General features: G+C 44.7%; 2 protein-coding genes across 3 annotated transcripts; both read left to right on the top strand.

Moving 5' to 3' along the window:
* Positions 1–1079: 1079 nt before the first annotated feature.
* On the top strand, positions 1080–9057 carry fbxl18 (F-box and leucine-rich repeat protein 18). 2 transcript variants are annotated; one of them, XM_075462518.1, is made up of 7 exons: positions 1080–1228; positions 2063–2223; positions 3194–3543; positions 5081–5216; positions 5302–6380; positions 7643–7861; positions 8536–9057. In XM_075462518.1, exons 2-7 carry the CDS (start codon positions 2068–2070, stop codon positions 8690–8692), a joined length of 2097 nt encoding a protein of 698 aa, XP_075318633.1. In that variant the 5' UTR covers positions 1080–1228; positions 2063–2067; the 3' UTR covers positions 8693–9057. The 2 variants fall into 2 exon arrangements, with proteins under 2 accessions (XP_075318633.1, XP_075318632.1); XM_075462517.1 differs by having other exon boundaries at positions 2026–2223.
* A 2057-nt stretch (positions 9058–11114) lies between these two features.
* Positions 11115–18848, top strand: ptcd1 (pentatricopeptide repeat domain 1). The gene is made up of 8 exons (XM_075462516.1): positions 11115–11759; positions 12679–12819; positions 12907–13125; positions 13215–13316; positions 14551–15192; positions 17117–17233; positions 18079–18261; positions 18488–18848. Exons 1-8 carry the CDS (start codon positions 11301–11303, stop codon positions 18725–18727), a joined length of 2103 nt encoding a protein of 700 aa, XP_075318631.1. The 5' UTR covers positions 11115–11300; the 3' UTR covers positions 18728–18848.
* Positions 18849–19838: the final 990 nt, after the last annotated feature.

Below are 19838 nucleotides of genomic sequence, written 5' to 3'. Positions count from 1 at the left end.
CAGTAATATCATATGGAACAACTTTTAAACATTGTAGAAATGTTTTATTGTACAAAGACTGGCTGGAAAATGGTCGTTTTGGCCATAGTTCATAGGGGATAGTGATGGTAACATTTTAGGTTACTCTAATTTAAAAAGTAAATTGGATTTCGACTGCCAACAAAAACAGTTTTTGTTGGTTTTCCTGTTTCTTCGTTAAATCTGGTTAGAGGAATACTACAATATGCTACTATGACACCTACATTTCCTACTTTGTGTAGCTACAGATGAGTATAACTTCTTGGACAGGAAATGTAACAACCAAATTTTAAGATAAGTAAATAACCAAGAACATTTTCCTCTTCCTTTGAAAGAAACAAAACAAAATAATGTATCACTTGGTGATCGTGTTTTAAAAACTACTATGACCAAAGTCCAAACTAGCTATTTGTCATTTCCTTTGTTAAATGAATCGAAAGAACTTGTGAATGTACATTTTCAGAATGTACATGTTTTCATGATGTACTGAAACTCAGGAAGATTTTATTTGTTAAATCTTTTTGGGACAGGGTTCATGAGTGGTTAGTTTCAAAGAATATAGTGCCTGCATTAGACTGTCAAATGATCAAACTTGATGTGGGTTTTTGGTTTGTTAACCAAAAAAAAGACGTTTTATATTTTGGGTAAGAATATTTTAATCATTGGACAATTGCATACATTCAAGTGTTGTTTTTTCATGGTTACTCCAAATTATCTAGCATTTTGGAAAAAAAAAAACATTGAAAGTGTCTATACTTCGCTAAATATTGGAGAATTCAAATGTCCTAAAGCTCTCAGAAATAAATCTGAACCAAAGCAGTGTTATTTAATTAGTCTAAAGCATTTACTAGTTGTTGTGTTTTTTTTAATTTGTTTTCTATGATGTATTTGGATCCTGCTTGGATTTTTTAAAATTATTTTTGTCTTTTCGTTCGTATCTGAAACAAATATGTTCATTTTTTTAATCGTTCAATAAAGAGGAAAAAATGTCACCGGAAGTAGGTAAGTCCGTTCTTGAAAATCTTCCCACTTGTGCAGCAGCATATATCATCCGTGCAGCTAACGGACACCTAACCGCCCTGTTTCAGACTTCAAAACGGGTTTATCTAACATGAAACACTGGCTGGGTATATGATCGTATAAAATCCCGCTGATCATGAGTGGGACTGTATATGGTATCATGGAGGACCTTGATAGGCAGATAATAAAGGTATGTGTGCAATTTATATATATATATATATATTTTTGTTGCGGTACCGCAGAGCAGAGCAACTGGACTCAACGTTTGGCTAATTTAACCGCTGCCAGGCCAAACCAATGTTCTTCTAACTTTTCCCACCGAGTTTGATTAATGCACATAAATATTATAGTAGTATGACAAGCACTTTAATGACAACTTTTTTCTTTTTTTTAAAACGTTTGCCCTCGTTAACCTGCTGAATAGAGCGACCGACCCAGAACGCTTTTTTTTTAAGCTGACACGTATTTCTGCTCGTCGCAACACCGGTTTTGTTGGATCCTGACACTGGATTACAAAACGGAACCAAATAAAATATTTCAGCAAACACGATCAAACATTTAACTAAACACGACAAAAGCAAAAATCCTGACTGTTAGAGAAAGAAATGCTGTTAACTCAGATATTGTATTTGTGTTTTTGATGCTGAACGTTGTGAAATGCTTGTTTGTGTCCTTTGAAATGTGGCTGGTCCTTGCTGGACCTTAAAAAAGAGCACTTAGATAGCGGAGCATTCTCTAAGACCAACCATATAGTTTGCATTTTACATGTTGCTCTTTCCCCTTGTTTCAATTTTAAAATGCACCATAGAGGCAGCAAGTTACAGCAGCTAGATATACTGTGTATATCAGTCAGTTTTCCCAGAATACTCAATTCATCTCTTCACTATATTCCATGAGTACTTATTTCCGGTAGTTTTTGTGTAATCCCCTCAACAAAGTATATCATGCAACGTCTGGATAGTTCACAGGGTTTGCTGTCTGTCTCAGGCTGTTTGTGACGAGGATACGATGTCTTCTACCTCAGTTGGGATGTCGGATTTGTCTGACGAGATCCTGCTGTGTATCCTCCGCCACGTTCCAGTGTGTGACCTGCTGATGAACGTGGCCAACGTGTGCCAGAAGTTTCACACACTGTGCCGGGACAAGAGCCTGCTGACAAACGTCACAATGTCTGAAGAATATCTGGTAATGCGATTGGAAAAACACTTGTTATCCTCTGTAGAGCTGATAATGTTTGCTGTATTTTTTGAGAATATCTCCACATATTCAATCATCCTTAAAGGGGTAGTTTGCCTCTTTTGACATGAAGCTGTATGATATCCCATATCAGCAACATCATTTATGAACATCTTCTTACCCCCTGCTGCATCCTGTGAGCAGAGTTCCAGCCTCGTTTTGGTGTTGATGAAGGTAGTCCGGCTAGTTTGCTGGTGTCCCGAAAATAAAGCGTCTTGCTTCTCAGAACAATATGCGTTCAAAAGAGTAATACATTTGCATCACAAAATCGTTCCCCAGGAAAAAGTTAGACCTCACAATCGCTTGGCTCTATTTTCTCTCCCTTCGTATCACTGCCTGCTGTGTAGACTGTGCAGACCGAAGTGCAGACTGAAGTGCAGACCGAGCAGCAAACACCGTAACAGGCGCGGCTATCGCTAGGTGGCTAAACGCCTTGATATGAAGGGAGAGAAAATAGGGCCAAGCGATTGTGAGGTCTTACTTTTTCTGGAGGGATGATTTTGTGATGCAAATGTATTACTCTTTTGAACGGATATTGTTTTGAGAAGCAAAACGCTTTATTTTTTAAACCCCAGCCAACTAGCCGGACTACCTTCATCAACACCAATACGAGGCTGGAACTCTGCTCACAGGACGCAGCAGGGGGTAAGAAGATGTTCATAAATGATGTTGCTGATATGGGATGTCATACAGCTTCATGTCAAAAGAGGTGAACTATCCCTTTAAGTTCACGTATGTGCTTGTGATTTTTTTTATTTATTTATTTTTTTTATAGAAAAATGAATAATCATTCAACTTTAAAATGGAAAACTAGTTGTGATTTAGCACATTAAAACACGCTCTGACAGATGAGCATGTTCCATCACACCTTGATGGGTTAAAAGATGAAAATCTAAACGTTTCTCTTGTTATCCTGCAGGCTGATGATCAGTTGATTCGCAACATACTGAAGCAGCTAGCCAGCCATGTGCAGTCCCTCAGCCTGAATGGCTGCTACTGGCTGTCTGCTTCCACCATGGAGCGTCTTGCTCGCTGCAAAGGAGTGACGCATCTGGACGTCACCGGCTGCCGCCTCACTTCCCTCTGTCTGTCCCGTCTCCTCTCCTCGCTGTCTTCACTCAGATCTCTTGCTTTTGATGTGCGGCCGTGCTTCAACTCTGCTCTGCTCAGCTCGGAGGCGGTGGATTCACTTAGCCGCCTGACGGAGCTGAGACAGACGCTCATCACGCCAAGTTATGGCGTGGTGCCGTGCTGCGCCCAACTTCGCAAGTAAGAATCTCCGATTACAGACGCATCGAGGCAACTGCGTCCAAATGACCTCTTACTTTACCTAGTTGTTGCATTTTTACTATTTTTAATGTCGACTGAAATTCCCAAATTCTTGGAGCAGAGTAGAACCCATTTCCACCACTTCAGACTACAAAATGAGTCCACAGTTTTGTATAGTGACTATAGAACATGTGTAAGTGCAAACCTGTATCTGGATTTTGACAAAGGTGCTGTGGGGTAAATGATAATAAAGGCCACAGCCAGTATCACAAAAACTTTCTATTAGTCTCCAGTCGAGAAAAAAACTATATAAGATTGATAAAGAAAAACATTCTGATATGAGCATCCTAACTTCCGGCCTCTATTAACCACGACTAACCTTCTGAAAAGGGTTAAACTGTCTGAACTTCCACTTTTCCATCTCGTAGTCTCTGCTTACTTGCTTAAAGGGATAGTTCGCCTCTTTTGACATGAAGCTGTATAACATCCCATATCAGCAACATCATTTATGAACATCTTCTTACCCCCTGCTGCGTCCTGTGAGCAGAGTTCCAGCCTCGTTTTGGTGTTGATGAAGGTAGTCCGGCTAGTTGGCTGGGGTTTAAAAAATAAAGCGTTTTGCTCCCCAAAACAATATGCGTTCAAAAGAGTAATACATTTGCATCACAAAATCGTTCTCCAGGAAAAAGTCAGACCTCACAATCGCTTGGCCCTATTTTCTCTCCCTTCGTATCACTGCCTGCTGTGCAGACCGAGCAGCAAACACCGTAACAGGCGCGGCTGTCGGCAGGCGGCAGCACGTGTCAAAAGAGGCAAACTATCCCTTTAACCGGCTTTGCTTCCATTTTATTGCACTCTACAGAAAAAGCAGAACTTATTCGCTCTAACGATGAGTTGTGGTTTGATGTTGAAACATTTTTTGGTAAAAACAGACGTGATGCTGAAGTTAGCATCTTCAGTTTGAGAATTGTTATTTTTCTTATATATTTTATGAGAAATATATTATTATATATAATGTAATTGTCTACCGTGTTTAAATAAAAAGAACAAATAGTTAAATGTTTAATGTCGGTGAGATGAGAAAAGGAGCGTTAGTTGTTAGGTTAGAGCAATAAAGAAACCTAATTTTTTCCTGGACAATGGACAAATTTTTCCTGCGTAAATTCACTCCCTAGGTGTCTCAATGCCTGTTTGATTTGATTTAGTTTATTAAGGTTTTGACATTTTTTAGTTTTGATTATTGACACAAGAGGACGAACAGCCATTACAGACATCAAAGCTGATAAGCAATGTTGGATTGGGTATTTTTGACAGGACCTTTGAAGTTAGGATAGAAACATTGACCAAAGAACTCTTTATTTGTAATTAATTATTTCCATACCTTATTTACCGTGGCTACCCAACAGTTACCAGCCATGAGACGGTCTCAGAACACGGCCATTAAAAAGGATTTAGTCCATTGGTAGAGTTTATTATTGGGGCGTAGGACAGAATACATTGCAGAGTTTATACGTGTCTTTGTGTCTTTGTGCTGCAGGCTGATGCTGCAGTTTGACATCCCGGATGTGACCAGGGAAGGTGTTGGTGTTTGCTGTCAGTTGATGGTCGGCCAGAGTAGCGTCCCACACTACGAGCAGCTGGAGGAGTTCACTGCCCGGCTGGCTCCAGGGGAGGTGAGGCTGTTCGCACGACTAAAGCCGAACCTCCCACATGCAGTTTGCTCTGTAATTGATGTATCTGTGTCTTAATTGGCCGCAGGTAAACCAGACCTTGCTCCTTCTCTACCTGGCAGTGTTCAGCGTTCACATTCCCGAGCATCTCAGAATTTTCCTCGTGTCGATTCCCGGTCCAAACCCGGCTCACTGGCCCGCCGCTCCCTCACTGGTTCAGAGCTTGGGGCAGCGGGGAGACCTGGTGGGCCTGCAGCTCCCTCGGTCCTGGCTGGATTCTTTCTCCTTGAAGCGAGCTCTGGAGGGAAACAGCCCCAAGCACCTGAGCTTCAGCCGCTGCCCCGCGCTGTGGCCCCAGGTGTTCCAGTCGCTGCTGAGCGGAGGAGTCCAGGACCCCGCGCAGCTGGTCAGCCTCAACCTCAGCGGGATCAACCACGTCTCTTACTCTGAGTGCAGGAGCGTGGAGGATCAGCTGGTTGCCGGGACGATGAGCCAGCTGGCCGTCGCCTGCTGCAACATCAAACACCTGAACCTGATGCACACACATTATCACCACGAACACTCGTGGGGGCTGGACGGGGAGAAGCACCTGTGTGCCGGCTTGGGCAGATTCAGACAGCTGCGCTCCCTGACGCTGCCCGCCTGCGCCCTGTCAGACGGCTTGAACACGCATCCCATCTCAGCTCGCAGCGCGGCGCCTTCCCCTTTGTTCCAGGGGTTGAAGAAGGCGCCACGTGTGGGCCTCCAGAATTACAAGCCTGACTCGGAGCCCTCCCTGTCGGGGGACAGCACCTCCGGCCTGGCCGCGCTCATAGCCGGATGCCCCTTCTTAGAGACCTTTGAGCTCATCGGTCCAGGCTTCGCCTCCGCGCTGCCCCGGCTGGAGCCCTGCACCCGCGCCAGCGTGGAGCCTCGCGGCATGTGCGCCTGGGCGCGAGGGGTCGGCGACGCGCACTTCGCGGCGCTGGAGGCTCTGCCTCGGCTGCGCTGTGTGACTCTGGCTGGACTTCCCGGAGTTCTTCGGGGAACGGGACTGGTTCAGCTGGCCAGGAAGTGCAGAGACCTACGAGTGTTATCCCTCGCCAATCTGGGCTCGCTGAAAACTATGAACTACACGGCTGCCTTGCTGGACACACTAAAGCAGTGCACACAGCTGCAGGAACTCAGGTTAGGAGACGTCTTTGTGTTCCTTTCACCAGCTACAGCAAACATTAAACTTCAAACCGACGGCACGGTCATGAATATAACCGCACGCTCCGTCCATTTCCAGCTTTCCCCGCTTTCTGCCCCCAACATTCGTTTGATCTTGTTGTTTCATGAGTTGATCCTACTGAACATCTTTGTGCAGCTCCTTGCTTTAAACCAGCGATACTCACTATTTTTCTCACAAGAGCCACATTGGCAGCAAAATCAAGGGAAGAGACACTTTTACCACAACATACTAAAGTCCCCTTTTGCAAATATGCATTTCTACATATAAAACATCCCACAAAAAAAGAAACAACACAGCCAGTACGTTTTCAGTTAAGACCATATTTGCCTTAATACTGGGATGAGCGGAAGCTGGCGTGCATGTCCTCGACTTTCTTCATGTTGTATTTGTAGTTTGTTGTTGTAATCCTAGTGAGATATTCAGGATGAGCATGGTTTTTGTGCTGGTTTTTGCCCTTTTTTAATTAAAAACCGATCCATTGTGCCTGCATCTGGCGCTGGCTAAAGGAGCTAGCGTGCACTGCGGTCAATTGTGAGGTGGTTTAAGCGGGATGCGTTGCCAGGTTTAACAGTTCCCCCTTTAGGAAACACCATTAAGCCTTAATTAATACTTAATAAAAATACTTAAAGTAATACTATGTAACATTTCTACCTTAAAATAACAGCTTGAAAAAAATTGTGCGGCTAGAATGAGTTTTAATATTACGATTGGCCTGTCTCCTATGCCCTTCGGGGGTCTGAGTTGGAAAAACTGTGCTATGTAACTTTGCTGGAGCGGCCCGGGAGCTGAGCGGAAGTACTTCGACTTGCTTTCTGGCACACCTACCGCAAAAACAAATAGACCCCTCTCACGCTCCCAGGTACATTTGATTACTCTTACCTTCTCGGTCGACATAGCTTGCACCTTCTCACTCCTCGCCGGTTCGTCAACAAACGTGAAAAGTGAAAGTGAAAGGGTGTTGTATTTACGACAGTGTAACCGTACATTACCTCCAAGCCTGTAGGGGGAGCTCCAGAGTGGGCTTTTTGAGAAGTTACATTGTATCGCTTTAATACTATGCAGTATTCGCTGTATGTTATTTGAAAAAAATTTATTGTTATTGTTACCATATTGTTATAAGCTACTATGCGAGCGCGAGCCGCCAGTTAAAGCTTGAGGAGCCGCACAATGAGTATCTCTGCTTTATTTAAATGTGATCGTATGTTTCTGACCGCAGGTTGGAGCAGCCCTACCTGAACGCCAACGCGGCGTTCTTCGAGGCTCTGTCCTGCTGCTCCCGTCTGCAGTGCGTCTGCCTCATCTCACGCTGTGGCACCTTCGACCCGCCGGCTGCGGAAGCCTTTATGGAGCGATGCTGCCAAGTCATCATGTGCCACATGTTCATGGGGGGCACCTTGGTCGCCTGTCGGACGCTGCAGAGCGCTCTGCTGGAGAGGTAAGTCATCGGCTGTGTTCCAAACCGCATACTTCCATACGGCATACTCATCGATCAGACAGTATGCAGAGCGTTTACCCACAATGCATTTCGCTCCTGCCCGAGCCGAAATCAGCCGGCCTGAAGCTTATTTCCCTTAAGCTCTAAACTCTGTAAACTTTAGCAACATTTGAAACATTTTCAGGTGAGAAAGTAGTCGTTTAGATCCCCAACGTGTTGAAAATCTGACAAAATACCGGCTGTTTACAATTTTGTTCCCACGAATTCGGCGCTACTAAAGCTAGCCGCAGTGAGCAACGCACTTCCGGTTATTTTCACAAAATAAAATACCCGTTGCCTTTTATCATCGGGAAAGCCATTACCATACAATTGGTGCTTTTGTTTTGAAAACAGGAAGTGAACCTGCCCTCGTTGTAGCTAGCTTGAAACTTCCGTTTTGACAGGAAATGACGATCGGCGACGTCACGTTACGTTGCATCTTGGGTAGTTTGAGTATGAGTAGTAACCTCATGATGCATACCCAACATTTAGGAGAATCTAGTATGCATCCGGGAAAAAAGTCAGTATGAGTAGTAGGAGAAGTATGCGGTTTCGAACACAGCCATCGTATTTTATTTGCATTTGATACGGAGGACGCCGAAGTCACAGATGTGTTCTGCGTGTGCGTCTGTCAGATTTTCCGCTGAGCGGCCGGCTCTCAGTGTGGCCATCTATCCGCTGCAACACGAGGACCTGCCCTCGGTCATCAGAGGCATTCCGCTGACGCTGCTGGATCGCATGACGTTATTTCAGAGCCACGTGGCACAGCCGCCTCATTTATCACCGCTGTGACGTCTGCAGGAAGCTTCGACCGTGATTGCTGCTGGAAATAAAATTCACAAATGAAAGCGAGTAAACTGTCATCTGCCCTCACATTTCTGTTTGGATGTCGCATCAGCAACCCCAGCAACGACACGTCAGCTGTGATCGTTTCATCTGCACAACAGAAGATGAGGGTTTTTAAACACTCGGGCTTTAGAGCTTGCTTCATTGTTTCAGGATGTTTCACTTTTGGTGCCAGTGGGGCCTTCAAATCAAAAATGGTTTCTGTTGTTAGAGAATTCTGTTTCTTTTAAAATAAGCGCCGAGAATAATAATCACGACAGGTAGTTGTTCTAATATTTTGTACCTGAGTCTATGAGTCGAATGATGGTGTAATAAACTCCTTTAAGTATTTTTTAATAACTTCCCGTGGATTTTTCTATGTTGTCTTATTTTAAATGTTGTTAACTTGTGCTACTTGAGCTTAAGGGTAGAAGACCCATATTGAGTTAACCATTAATTCAAAAACGTCTTTGGAAGTCTATATAAAAGAGAACTGCATGGTAAAGTACTTAAATGTCCTGTAAGTCATACTTAATGTCTGATTAAGTTATAGCTCAACCAATCATTTACGAACTTCGACTCTGTTAACTGCCCGTTAGCACAGCAGTCTTTAGAAACTTTCCTTCACCTCCTTTCACTCCCTATCTGATGCTGCAACAATGAGAACTTCCCCACTATGGGGCTATTAAAGGGATAGTTCGCCTCTTTTGACATGAAGCTGTGTAACATCCCATATCAGCAACATCATTTATGAACATCTTCTTACCCCCTGCTGCGTCCTGTGAGCAGAGTTCCAGCCTCGTTTTGGTGCTGATGAAGGTAGTCCAGCTAGTTGGCTGGGGTTTAAAAAATAAAGCGTTTTGCTTCTCAGAACAATATGCGTTCAAAAGAGTAATACATTTGCATCACAAAATGGTTCTCCAGGAAAAAGTCAGACCTCACAATCTCTTGGCCCTATTTTCTCTCCCTTCGTATCACTGCCTGCTGTGTAGACCGTGCAGACCGAAGTGCAGACGGAGGAGCAAACACAGTAACAGGCGCGGTTGTCGGACAGTATGTACTTTTTTAAACTTTTTTTTTATGGTTTTCTCCAGATAACGAGTTAATTTACCGATGGTTTTTGAGGCCACTTTTTCTCCCCAGTCCGCCCCTGTTTATATGTGTTTTATGTGTTCGCAGTTTGTTTGTCTTGTAGAGATAACTTTCATATCAGCCGGCGTCCTTTAAGCAGACGGCCGGCTCGACTGCAGCTCAGCAGGCGTTTACACCTCTGTGATCCTGCTGATGTAGTCGACTTCATCACTGACCGGCTGAGGGGACCAGGCCGTCTCCATGGTTACCCAATGATGCACGAGAGGTGCCGTTATCGTTATCTGGAGAAAACGAAATGCTCGTCACACCAGCGGGATTTGCTTTGTGCATTTTCACAAACGCTCCACGTTCCATGTTTGATTCATAGGCTACTTTATTCAGTTTCCAATGAAAGGGGGTAAAAATGGGTAAAAACCTTTGCCAGAAATACATATAAACACATATAAACAGGGGCGGACTGGGGAGAAAAAGTGGCCTCGAAAACCATCGGTAAATTAACTCGTTATTATCTCGAATTAATTATCTCGAATTAATTATCTTGTTATCACGGGAAAAACGGATGGAATAAAAATGTATGTATCTATGGCTGTTTAGGGCTTCCGTAAATATGGGATGTCATACAGCTTCATGTCAAAAGAGGCGAACTAACCTTTTTAACTCAGGGGTCTTCAACGTTTTTCAGGCCAGGGACCCCCAAACTGATGGAGAGTTGGAGCAGGGACCCCCCTACTATTTATATGGCATACAATTGTGTTTTATATTTAACGGGGGCCTAGTGCCGTGTGTAAACATAGCTACTCTGTTATTCTACATTCAACACTGAGCTATTCAAATAATCCACAGATTTTAACTTTAAACATGCATATAGATGGGACAATGAATCCTCAAACCATCTGTGGATGGCACATGTTTGCACACAATTTGTGAGAAAAAACTGTTTGAAAAAAAAAAAATTAAAAATCGTCGTATTTGGCTGTTTAGGGCTTCCGTAAATATGGGATGTCATACAGCTTCATGTCAAAAGAGGCGAACTATCCCTTTAAAGGTTAATCTATATTTATCTAACCTCGACCAGCAGGGGGCAGTAATGTGGTGATTTGACGGCACAGGAGGAAGAATCGCTCACCGATGTAGTCGATCAGAGAGTTCCAGGACAAGTGAAGTTGATTAAGCCTTTTCCATCATTTATGCGACAAAGTATAAAACCATGTTATTTTTATTCCATGTCCTGTATTTAACTGACCACTCTATATGACTTTAATGGCTGTATCGGCGTGCTTTATAACTTTGGTCTGACATCTGTTATTCATGTCTTGGCGGGTCTGTGTCATTGACGCATCGTGGTTCATCTCATAAGGCTACAAACAGTTTAGCTGAGTTTAGCTACCCTCCAAGCAGACATTTTTTAGTTTTATCAATGTAATAATTAGTTACAGGTGAGGAGATTCTCCATGTTCGGTTAAATCCGATCAAACCCATAAATATGTTGTCGTTCGTCGCCTGTTCCTGCGTGAGAAATGGGAGAAAAGTATCCGTTTCCAGGTTGTCCATCTTTTCAACGGCGAGTAAGTCCTCAAGCCCCCTCACTCTGCCCGGGGGTCTGGACTTGTCCCAACACCGGTCATGCTGGGTCTTCACGCCGGCTCCCTCGCGGCTCCCCGCGGCTCCCAGTTCCAGGTTTGTGTCCTCCAGAAAAGATGCGGAAACGTCGGGCTGTCCCTCGGACCCACCTGACGGGGACAACCTGGGCTCCATGTCCGCAGACATGGCCTCCAGGAGGTCGTTCAAGAAAAGCAGCCCAGGCATTCAGGACCTGAAATACCGAGAATATGCAGCAGTGGAGGAGGAGGAGGACCTGAGCAGACCTCCCAGGAGGTCTGGAAGGAGAAACACTCCCTACTGGTACTTCTTACAGTGCAAGAAGCTGATCAAAGAGAATAAGGTCAGTCCCACTCAGCTATTTATTATAGGGCTGGGCAACGATTTAAAATGTTTAATCTAATTAATCACATGATTTCCATGATTAATCACGATTAATCGCATTTGTACGCAGAATCCAAAAATGAATCCAAAAGTAGTGTATATCTTTTAGCATTTAGTTTTATTTTAAATGTGCTGCCATATGAATGAAAGTGCCATAACATTTGTTGTGCAAACACACTTTTAACATCAGCATCTTTCTGTAGTTTTTATGTAGAAGCCTCGCTCCACTGTCTGTTTCCTTGAATGACTTGCTGCTATCAGTTGTGTGTTTTGCCTTTAAGTGATATTTTAGACTGGAACTACTACGCTGAGAAGACAATTCAACTTGGCTGTGTTTACAGATGACTTTGGTTCTGTCGACTCCGCCGTCTGGAAGAACTTTAAAATGAAAATGGCCGAGTAAAAGTTCCGTACCCTTCTCCATGTTTGGTGGATCCGCCGATTACTTTCTTTTCCTGTTCCGCAGCAGACAGCAGCAGACTTTTACAAAATAAAAGCCTGTGAGCAACAGACTTTTACAAAATAAAATAATAATAAAACAGGGGTGGTCTGTGGCGTAGTGGGTTGAGCAGGCGCCCCATGTACAGAGGCTATAGTCCTCGCTGCAGCTGGCCCCGGTTCGAGTCCTGCATCGGACGGTCCTGTGCTGCGTGTTGTTCCCCCTCTCTCGGCCAAATTTTTTATTTTTATTTTTATTAAAAATAAATAAAACCTGCGTTAATCCGCGATAAAATATTTATCGGCGTTAAATAATTAGTGAGTTAACGCAATAATAACGAGTTAACTCGCCCATTCCTACTGTTTATATATTTTATCCCTCCTGCTTTCTTCCTTTTCCATCTTTGTGTGTTTCTGAACGCATCTGGTCCTCTGAACAGCTGCAGGAGGCGCTGGATGTGTTCAGCAGAGACATGCTGCAGGGGGAGAGGCTGCAGCCAGAGGAGTTCAACTACTCGGTCCTGATTGGAGGCTGTGGTCGAGCTGGACATCTGAAAAAGGCCTTCAGACTCTACAATGATGTAAGAACATTTTGATTGTGAGTCTTGGGACCAGACCCCTGTCCTCCTCAGTAACATTATTATCATTATCTCTGCAATTCCTCCCAGATGAAGAAGCGAGGCCTGGAGGCTTCAGACGCCACCTACACCGCGCTGTTCAACGCCTGCGCCGAGTCCCCCTCGAAGCAAGCTGGGCTTCAGCAAGCTCTGAAACTGGAACAGGAGCTGCGTCGCAGGAACCACCCGCTGAGCACCATCACGTACCACGCGCTCCTCAAGGCTCACGCCGTCACCAACCACCTTCAAGCCTGTATTCAGACGTTCAGGGTGGGACACCCGCCTCCTCCAGTACGAGTTAGAGACAGGTTGGGCCTCCATGCTGTCGTCTAAGGATATTTTTTTTTATATGTTTGCAGGAGATGCTGCAGAATGGCCATGCTGTGACTCCGGAGACGTTTCACCACCTGCTGATGGGCTGCTGGAAGGACAAAGAAACCGGGTTCCGGCTGGCTTTACAGGTAAATGAGCGCTCAGAAACACCTCTTTGGTGACTGACTGGAAGCCACGCGTAACCGTGGCAAGGCACTACTTCCACATCCCATATCAGCAACATCATTTCTGAACATCTTCTTACCCCCTGCTGCGTCCTGTGAGCAGAGTTCCAGCCTCGTTTTGGTGTTGATGAAGGTAGTCCGGCTAGTTGGCTGGGGTTTAAAAAATAAAGCGTCTTGCTTCTCAGAACAATATGTGTTCAAAAGAGTAATACATTTGCATCACAAAATGGTTCTCCAGGAAAAAGTCAGACCTCACAATTGCTTGGCCCTATTTTCTCTTACAATCTCTCCCTCTTTTTAGATTTGAACCCTTCTGTGGTGGTAATTTCATTATTGTTATGTTGCATCAGACCTCTGGAGCTGGTTCAGAAAGCTGCTGCTCGTCTGGTGTTCAACCTCCCCGAGTTATCCCACACCACTCCCCTTCTCCGCTCTCTACACCGGCTCCCTGTAGCTGCAGCATCCAGTTTCAGACTCTGGTGCTGGCTACAGGGCAGTGGAAGGAGCAGCTCCTTCATACCTCCAGGCTGAGGTCCAGTTTCAGACTCTGGTGCGACCCTACAGGGCAGTGGAAGGAACAGCTCCTTCATACCTCCAGGCTATGGTCCAGCCCTACACCCCCGCCCGACCACTTCGCTCTGCGGCCACCAGGCGCCTGGCTGCCCCGTCTCTCAGGGGTCCCTGCGCACGATCGACACGGTCACGGCTTTTCTCTGTTCTGACCCCCCGATGGTGGAACGATCTCCCGACTGATGTCAGGACAGCTGAGTCGCTGCCCATCTTTGGCCGCAGGCTGAAAACCATCTCTGCAGGAAACACTACCCAGATCCGCCCTCTGAGGACATCACCTGTTTCCTCCCAGTTCCTTACGCACTAATTTGTTTCCTAAATTGTCTTTGTTTTCTAAATTGTCTTCCCATTTGTCTCGGTACCTGACTTATCGCACTTACTCTAGCACTAGCTATTCTCTTAGCTGTTTGGTTTTGGAAGGAAAGGCACTTATGATTTCTTGTGACCTGAAGTTCTTTTGCCTACCGATGTTGAACGCACTTATTGTAAGTCGCTTTGGATAAAAGCATCTGCAAAACGACCGTAATGTAATGTAATGTAAATAAATCAACACAGAACTGCAGATCGTTTTACCGTCTCACATGAATGAAAATATGTAACGTACTCCGTGTCTTTATGTTCATTGCAGGTGTGGCGCCAGATGTTGCGCTCGGGGATTCTTCCAGACGCAAAGAACCACAACCTGCTCCTGAGAGCTGCCAGGGACTGTGGTATCGGGGATCCTGCCGTGGCCGCTAACCTTCTGCTGGAGACCGACTCCGAGAGGCGACAGCACAGAGGGGACGTGTGCAAGGGTGTAATGGACATCGACCTTTTGGAGAAGCAGTTGTTTATCCAGCCTGATCCGCTCAGTGTCCATCAGCAGGACGGCAGAGGCAGCGAGGAGCTCTCCAGTCAGCTCATCCCAGTCAGACAAACTGAAAACTTCTCACTACCCGTCGAGTTACCCGCCGACTCTTCTGCCCCAAACCTACTGGACCTGTTTGAAGGGAAAAGAGGGGCAGTGGTCTCGCTCGGCACCGTAGACGGAGCGTCTGACAGGCTTTCCCTCATCGGTGGAGCGAAAGGTTTCCTGGAGAAGATGGCAGCCGACGGACTCAGCCCAGACCTCAGAACTCTGACTCTGCTGGCCGACACCATGGAGCCGGGCTCCCAGTCTCTGCAGGTGCTGTTAAAGGCCGCCAAACGCCATCGGGTCAAGCTTGACGTGGCGTTTTTTAACTCCGCGATTCGCAGAGCGGCCAGAGCAAGAAACCCAGAAGACGCAAAGGTGATCACACTCGCAAAATCACTCTGAAACAAAATGGTACTTAACCTCTTGCTGTGTTGGTTTATTGGCATTCAAGTGAGTTCAACTAAATTACAAATTCATGCCTACTGCGAGTAGAGTATCCCGCCTTTAAACCAAAACATCAGACAGCATCCCCGTCATTCTTATTACTCTATTACGATCTTATCAATCTTACTACTTTTTAGATTTTTTTTTTTCATGGACTGTCTGGAAACTCCTCCCTTACACTCAAACGCCTTGCTTTGTGCCTCAGATCCTCTGCTGCCACGAACAAACAGCTTTATTGAATCTGGGGTTTTAATACCCGTATGTGTACATCAGCTCCTTGTTTTTCCTGAGAAGTAAACAACAATTTATTTCTCAAAATATAGAGTTATTAAATGACCAATTAAACCAAAGTTTTGCTTTAATCTGGGAGAGTCTGCAGAAAATGCTGCCGTCTGGTGGGCAGTCAGCATGACGCGCAGCTAAACCGAGGGTTAGCTTCCACACAGGACCGTTATTATGATGATGATGATGATAATGATGATGTACCTTTGTTACTGGTCGGCGTCATTTCTGCCACTCTGCAACAACCCTGTCAAAAATGCAAGCCAACAAAGTCATTTTAATTGTTTGTTTTTTCTTTATGACCTGCGGTGAAAACAAAAAATTGAAAATTAGGGCTGGGCAACAATTAAAATGTTTAATCTAATTAATCTCATGATTTCCCTGATTAATCACGATTAATCGCATTTGTACGCGAAATCCAGAAATGAATCCAAAAGTAGTGTATAGCTTTTAGCATTTAGCTTTATTTTAAATGTGCTGCCATATGAATGAAAGTGCCATAACATTTGTTGTGCAAACACACTTTTAACATCAGCATCTTTCTGTAGTTTTTTTGTAGAAGCCTCGCTCCACTGTCTGTTTCCTTGAATGACTTGCTGCTATCAGTTGTGTGTTTTGCCTTTAAGTGATATTTTAGACTGGAACTACTACGCTGAGAAGACAATTCAACTTGGCAGTGTTTACAGATGACTTTGGTTCTGTCGACTCCGCCGTCTGGAAGAACTTTAAAATGAAAATGGCCGAGTAAAAGTTCCGTACCCTTCTCCATGTTTGGTGGATCCACCGATTACTTTCTTTTCCTGTTCCACAGCAGACAGCAACAGACTTTTACAAAATAAAAGCCTGTGAGCGACAGACTTTTACAAAATAAAAGCCTGTGAGCAACAGACTTTTACAATAATAAAATAAATAACAAAACAGGGGTGGTTTGTGGTTGTAGTGGGTTGAGCAGGTGCCCCATGTACAGAGGCTATAGTCCTCGCTGCAGCTGGCCCACATCGGACAGCCCTGTGCTGCGTGTCGTTCCCCCTCTCTCTGCTTCCGGTTTCTCTGAACTTTCCTATCCATTAAAGGCACAAAAGCCCCAAATAATAATAAAAAAAGATTTAAAAAAACAAACAAACAAAAAAACTGCGTTAATGCACAATAAAATATTTATTGGCCATTTATTTAGTCGTCTTTTCTTTTCCTCTCGAGGTTAAAATTGAAAGAATAAGGCTGAAACGGTCCTAATCACCACAGGATTAAAGCACATGGACTGAATAAAATACCCAGCAGCTGTGTAGTTGGATCTACTTGTGCCTGAATGAGACGCTGAGCCTGTTAATTTCCACATGCCCACACTTTACTCTGTCACATTATTAAATGTGTCACATTTGTTGAGGATTCTAGTTTCTACTTGTTGTGAGAAATCTGCACCTCCAGAGTCATGCTTGTGGTCGGCAGTTGGTGTCAGCACTGCCCCTTTTTACATGAAGGTCCTCTGAGTTAGGAATGTTTAAAATGGGGCAAATCTTTTGTAACCCAGATGAATGTGTGTCCACGCAGGTGAGATTCCTCTTTCTCTTCGCAGGCCGTGCTGCACGTGATGCGACAACGCAACGTGGACGTGAACGTGCAGACCTTCGGATGTCTTGCATTAGCCTGCGATCGGCAGAAGGACGGCCTCCAGCTGCTGGAAGACATAGAGGTGATGAAGAGCACATCCTGACAGTAAAAGCTTGCATATGGTCATGGGCTGTGTTCCAAACCGCATACTTCTCCTACTACTCATACAAACTTTTTGAGTTAGTAAGCGAGAAGTTCCCGGATGCATACTAGATTCACAGAAATGTTGGGTATGCATCATGAGGTTACTACTCATACTCAAACTACCCAAGATGCAACGTAACGTGACGTCGCTGATCGTCATTTCCTGTCAAAACGGCAGTTTCAAGCTAGCTACAACGTGGGTAGGTTCACTTCCTGTTTTCAAAACAAAAGCACCAATTGTATGGTAATGGCTTTCCCTATGATAAAAGGCAACGGGTATTTTATTTTGTGAAAATAACCGGAAGTGCTTTAGCTCACTGCGGCTAGCTTTAGTAGCGCCGAATTCGTGGGAACAAAATTGTAAACAGCCGGTATTTTGTCAGGTTTTCAACACGTTGGGGATCTAAACGACTACTTTCTCACCTGAAAATGTTTCACATGTTGCTAAAGTTTACAGAGTTTAGAGCTTAAGGGAAATCAGCTTCAGGCCGGCTGATTTCGGCTCGGGCAGGAGCGAAATGCATTGTGGGTAAACACTCTGCATACTGTCTGATGGATCAGTATGTGGTTTCGAACACAGCCATGGCCTTTTTGTGTGTTTGTTTTAATATGAACACCGTCTGTATAGACTGCTTAAAAAAAAAATCTATTCTGTTTGAACTTCTATTTGAATCATGACAAAATGCCACAAACCACGTTAGCAGCTGTCCAAGCCGGCATCATGTGCTGGAGCTCGATGGCTGCCTCTCATCTTTACAGTCTTTCTCTTTGTGTGTTACGCAGGACGCCAGACTGCGACCTAATGTCCACGTGTTCTCTGCTCTGATTGGCCAAGCGGCTCGGAGACTGGATTACGTCTACCTGAAAAGGATCCTTAGAAGCATGCGGGAAATGGGGGTGTGGCCTAATGAGGTCATCATCAAACAGCTGGAGTTTGCTGCACAGTATCCTCCCAACTACAACCAGGTCAGAAAATGAGGGGGCAAAAGATGGGGGGGGGGGCAAAAGACTCTGGTAAAACATGGCACGTGAACAATAAACAGAATTTAATTTAAAGTCGTTTCACCACCTAACCTCACCGCACTGCTTTTGGTTTCACACTTGAGAGAAGTTTTGACGTTTCAGCGTGATACAAATGTTCATGAAGGGTCCTCCTCTCTCATTGGTCGCCTCTCTTCTCTCTCAATCTCAGTACAAGTCCAGAAACAACTATCTGGTTCAAATAGACGGTTTCCGAGGTTACTACCAGCAGTGGCTGAAAGATTTGCCCGCTCAAAGTGCCGAGGAGGAGCAGCCGGAGGCGGAAGGTGCCGTGCCGAACACCGACGCTGCAGACGGACTGACGGGAGCTCAGAGGAACAAGAGGGCAGCAGCCAGGAGATATCATTCACGCCACGGAGACGGGACGAGCCGCACCGCCTCGGCTCTGTAACTGATCACCTCGCTGTGATCCCCTGCTGGTCTGCACCGAGCACTGGGACTCTCCTGTCTTTTTTTTTTCTTGTTTTTTCTTAACAGTAATGCTATTAAAAGAGTGAATCTTTGATTTTTAAGATGGCCTGATTATTTGAGAAGGGACTGCTGAGTGACTCAGTGGGGTCACATGGCACTGAAAGGATCAGATTATTGGCTAAATTACAATAAGATTGAGTTGAGCAAGGGTAATTATCCCTGCATATATGGCGGTGAATGAATGAGTTTATTTAAAGGACAGCATGCAATACCACAAATCATTGCTATTTCATGAACAACAACAACAAGATGGTTACATCGGATTTCGCAGGAGTGCTATTTTCCATCCGTAGTCCTTAAAGGGGGATGGGGTAGTGAGTACAATTATTATACATTTTTTTCCTTTCTTTATTTAAAAACAACCTAATTACCAGTGGATCTATTTTAATGTGTTCATTTCTGAATTATACATTTTGATTCATATTATTTTTTTTATTTATTTTTTTCCTTTCTTTAAAAAAAGTCTTTAAGAAGCCTGATTTATTTATTTTTAAAAACAAAAACACCCTAATTATCAGTGGGAGCACGTGAATGAATGGGATCAGATTATTGGCTAAATTACAATCAGACTGAGCTGAGCGAGGGTAATTCTCCTTGGATATCTGGCGGTGAATGAATGGGATCAGAGGCACAAAGCGTGTCATACCCCGGTATGATAGGTGGCGCTGTACCCATTCCAGCTGTTGCTAATAGAGCCACTTCCTGTTGACCTCTTCACCACCAACAACAACAACAAACTCAGGCGTTGGAGAAAGATGGAGAACGCAGAGCCAGATGAAGCTACGTCCCTCTACATTTGGTCTGTGATGAGCTGCTTGTTGCACAAACTCGATGCCCAACGGAGCATTCTCCATCGCGTTGTTTGTTTCTTTCTGACGGCGACAACAACAGGAATATCGTCTCCTTTGACTTCCGGGTCACGACCCCGGGAAAACATCTGGAGCATGCGCAGAACGCAAAGTCTGATTCACCACGTGCTTCAGCGTCTACAAGCAGGTTTAGAGTGACTTTCAACCCAGTTATCTCGGGGT

This window comes from Odontesthes bonariensis, chromosome 4, assembly GCF_027942865.1.
Source record: "Odontesthes bonariensis isolate fOdoBon6 chromosome 4, fOdoBon6.hap1, whole genome shotgun sequence".
NCBI classification, from domain to species: domain Eukaryota; kingdom Metazoa; phylum Chordata; class Actinopteri; order Atheriniformes; family Atherinopsidae; genus Odontesthes; species Odontesthes bonariensis.
The sequence above is the reverse complement of the archived record's forward strand: the minus strand, read 5'-3'. Positions and strand labels throughout refer to the sequence as shown.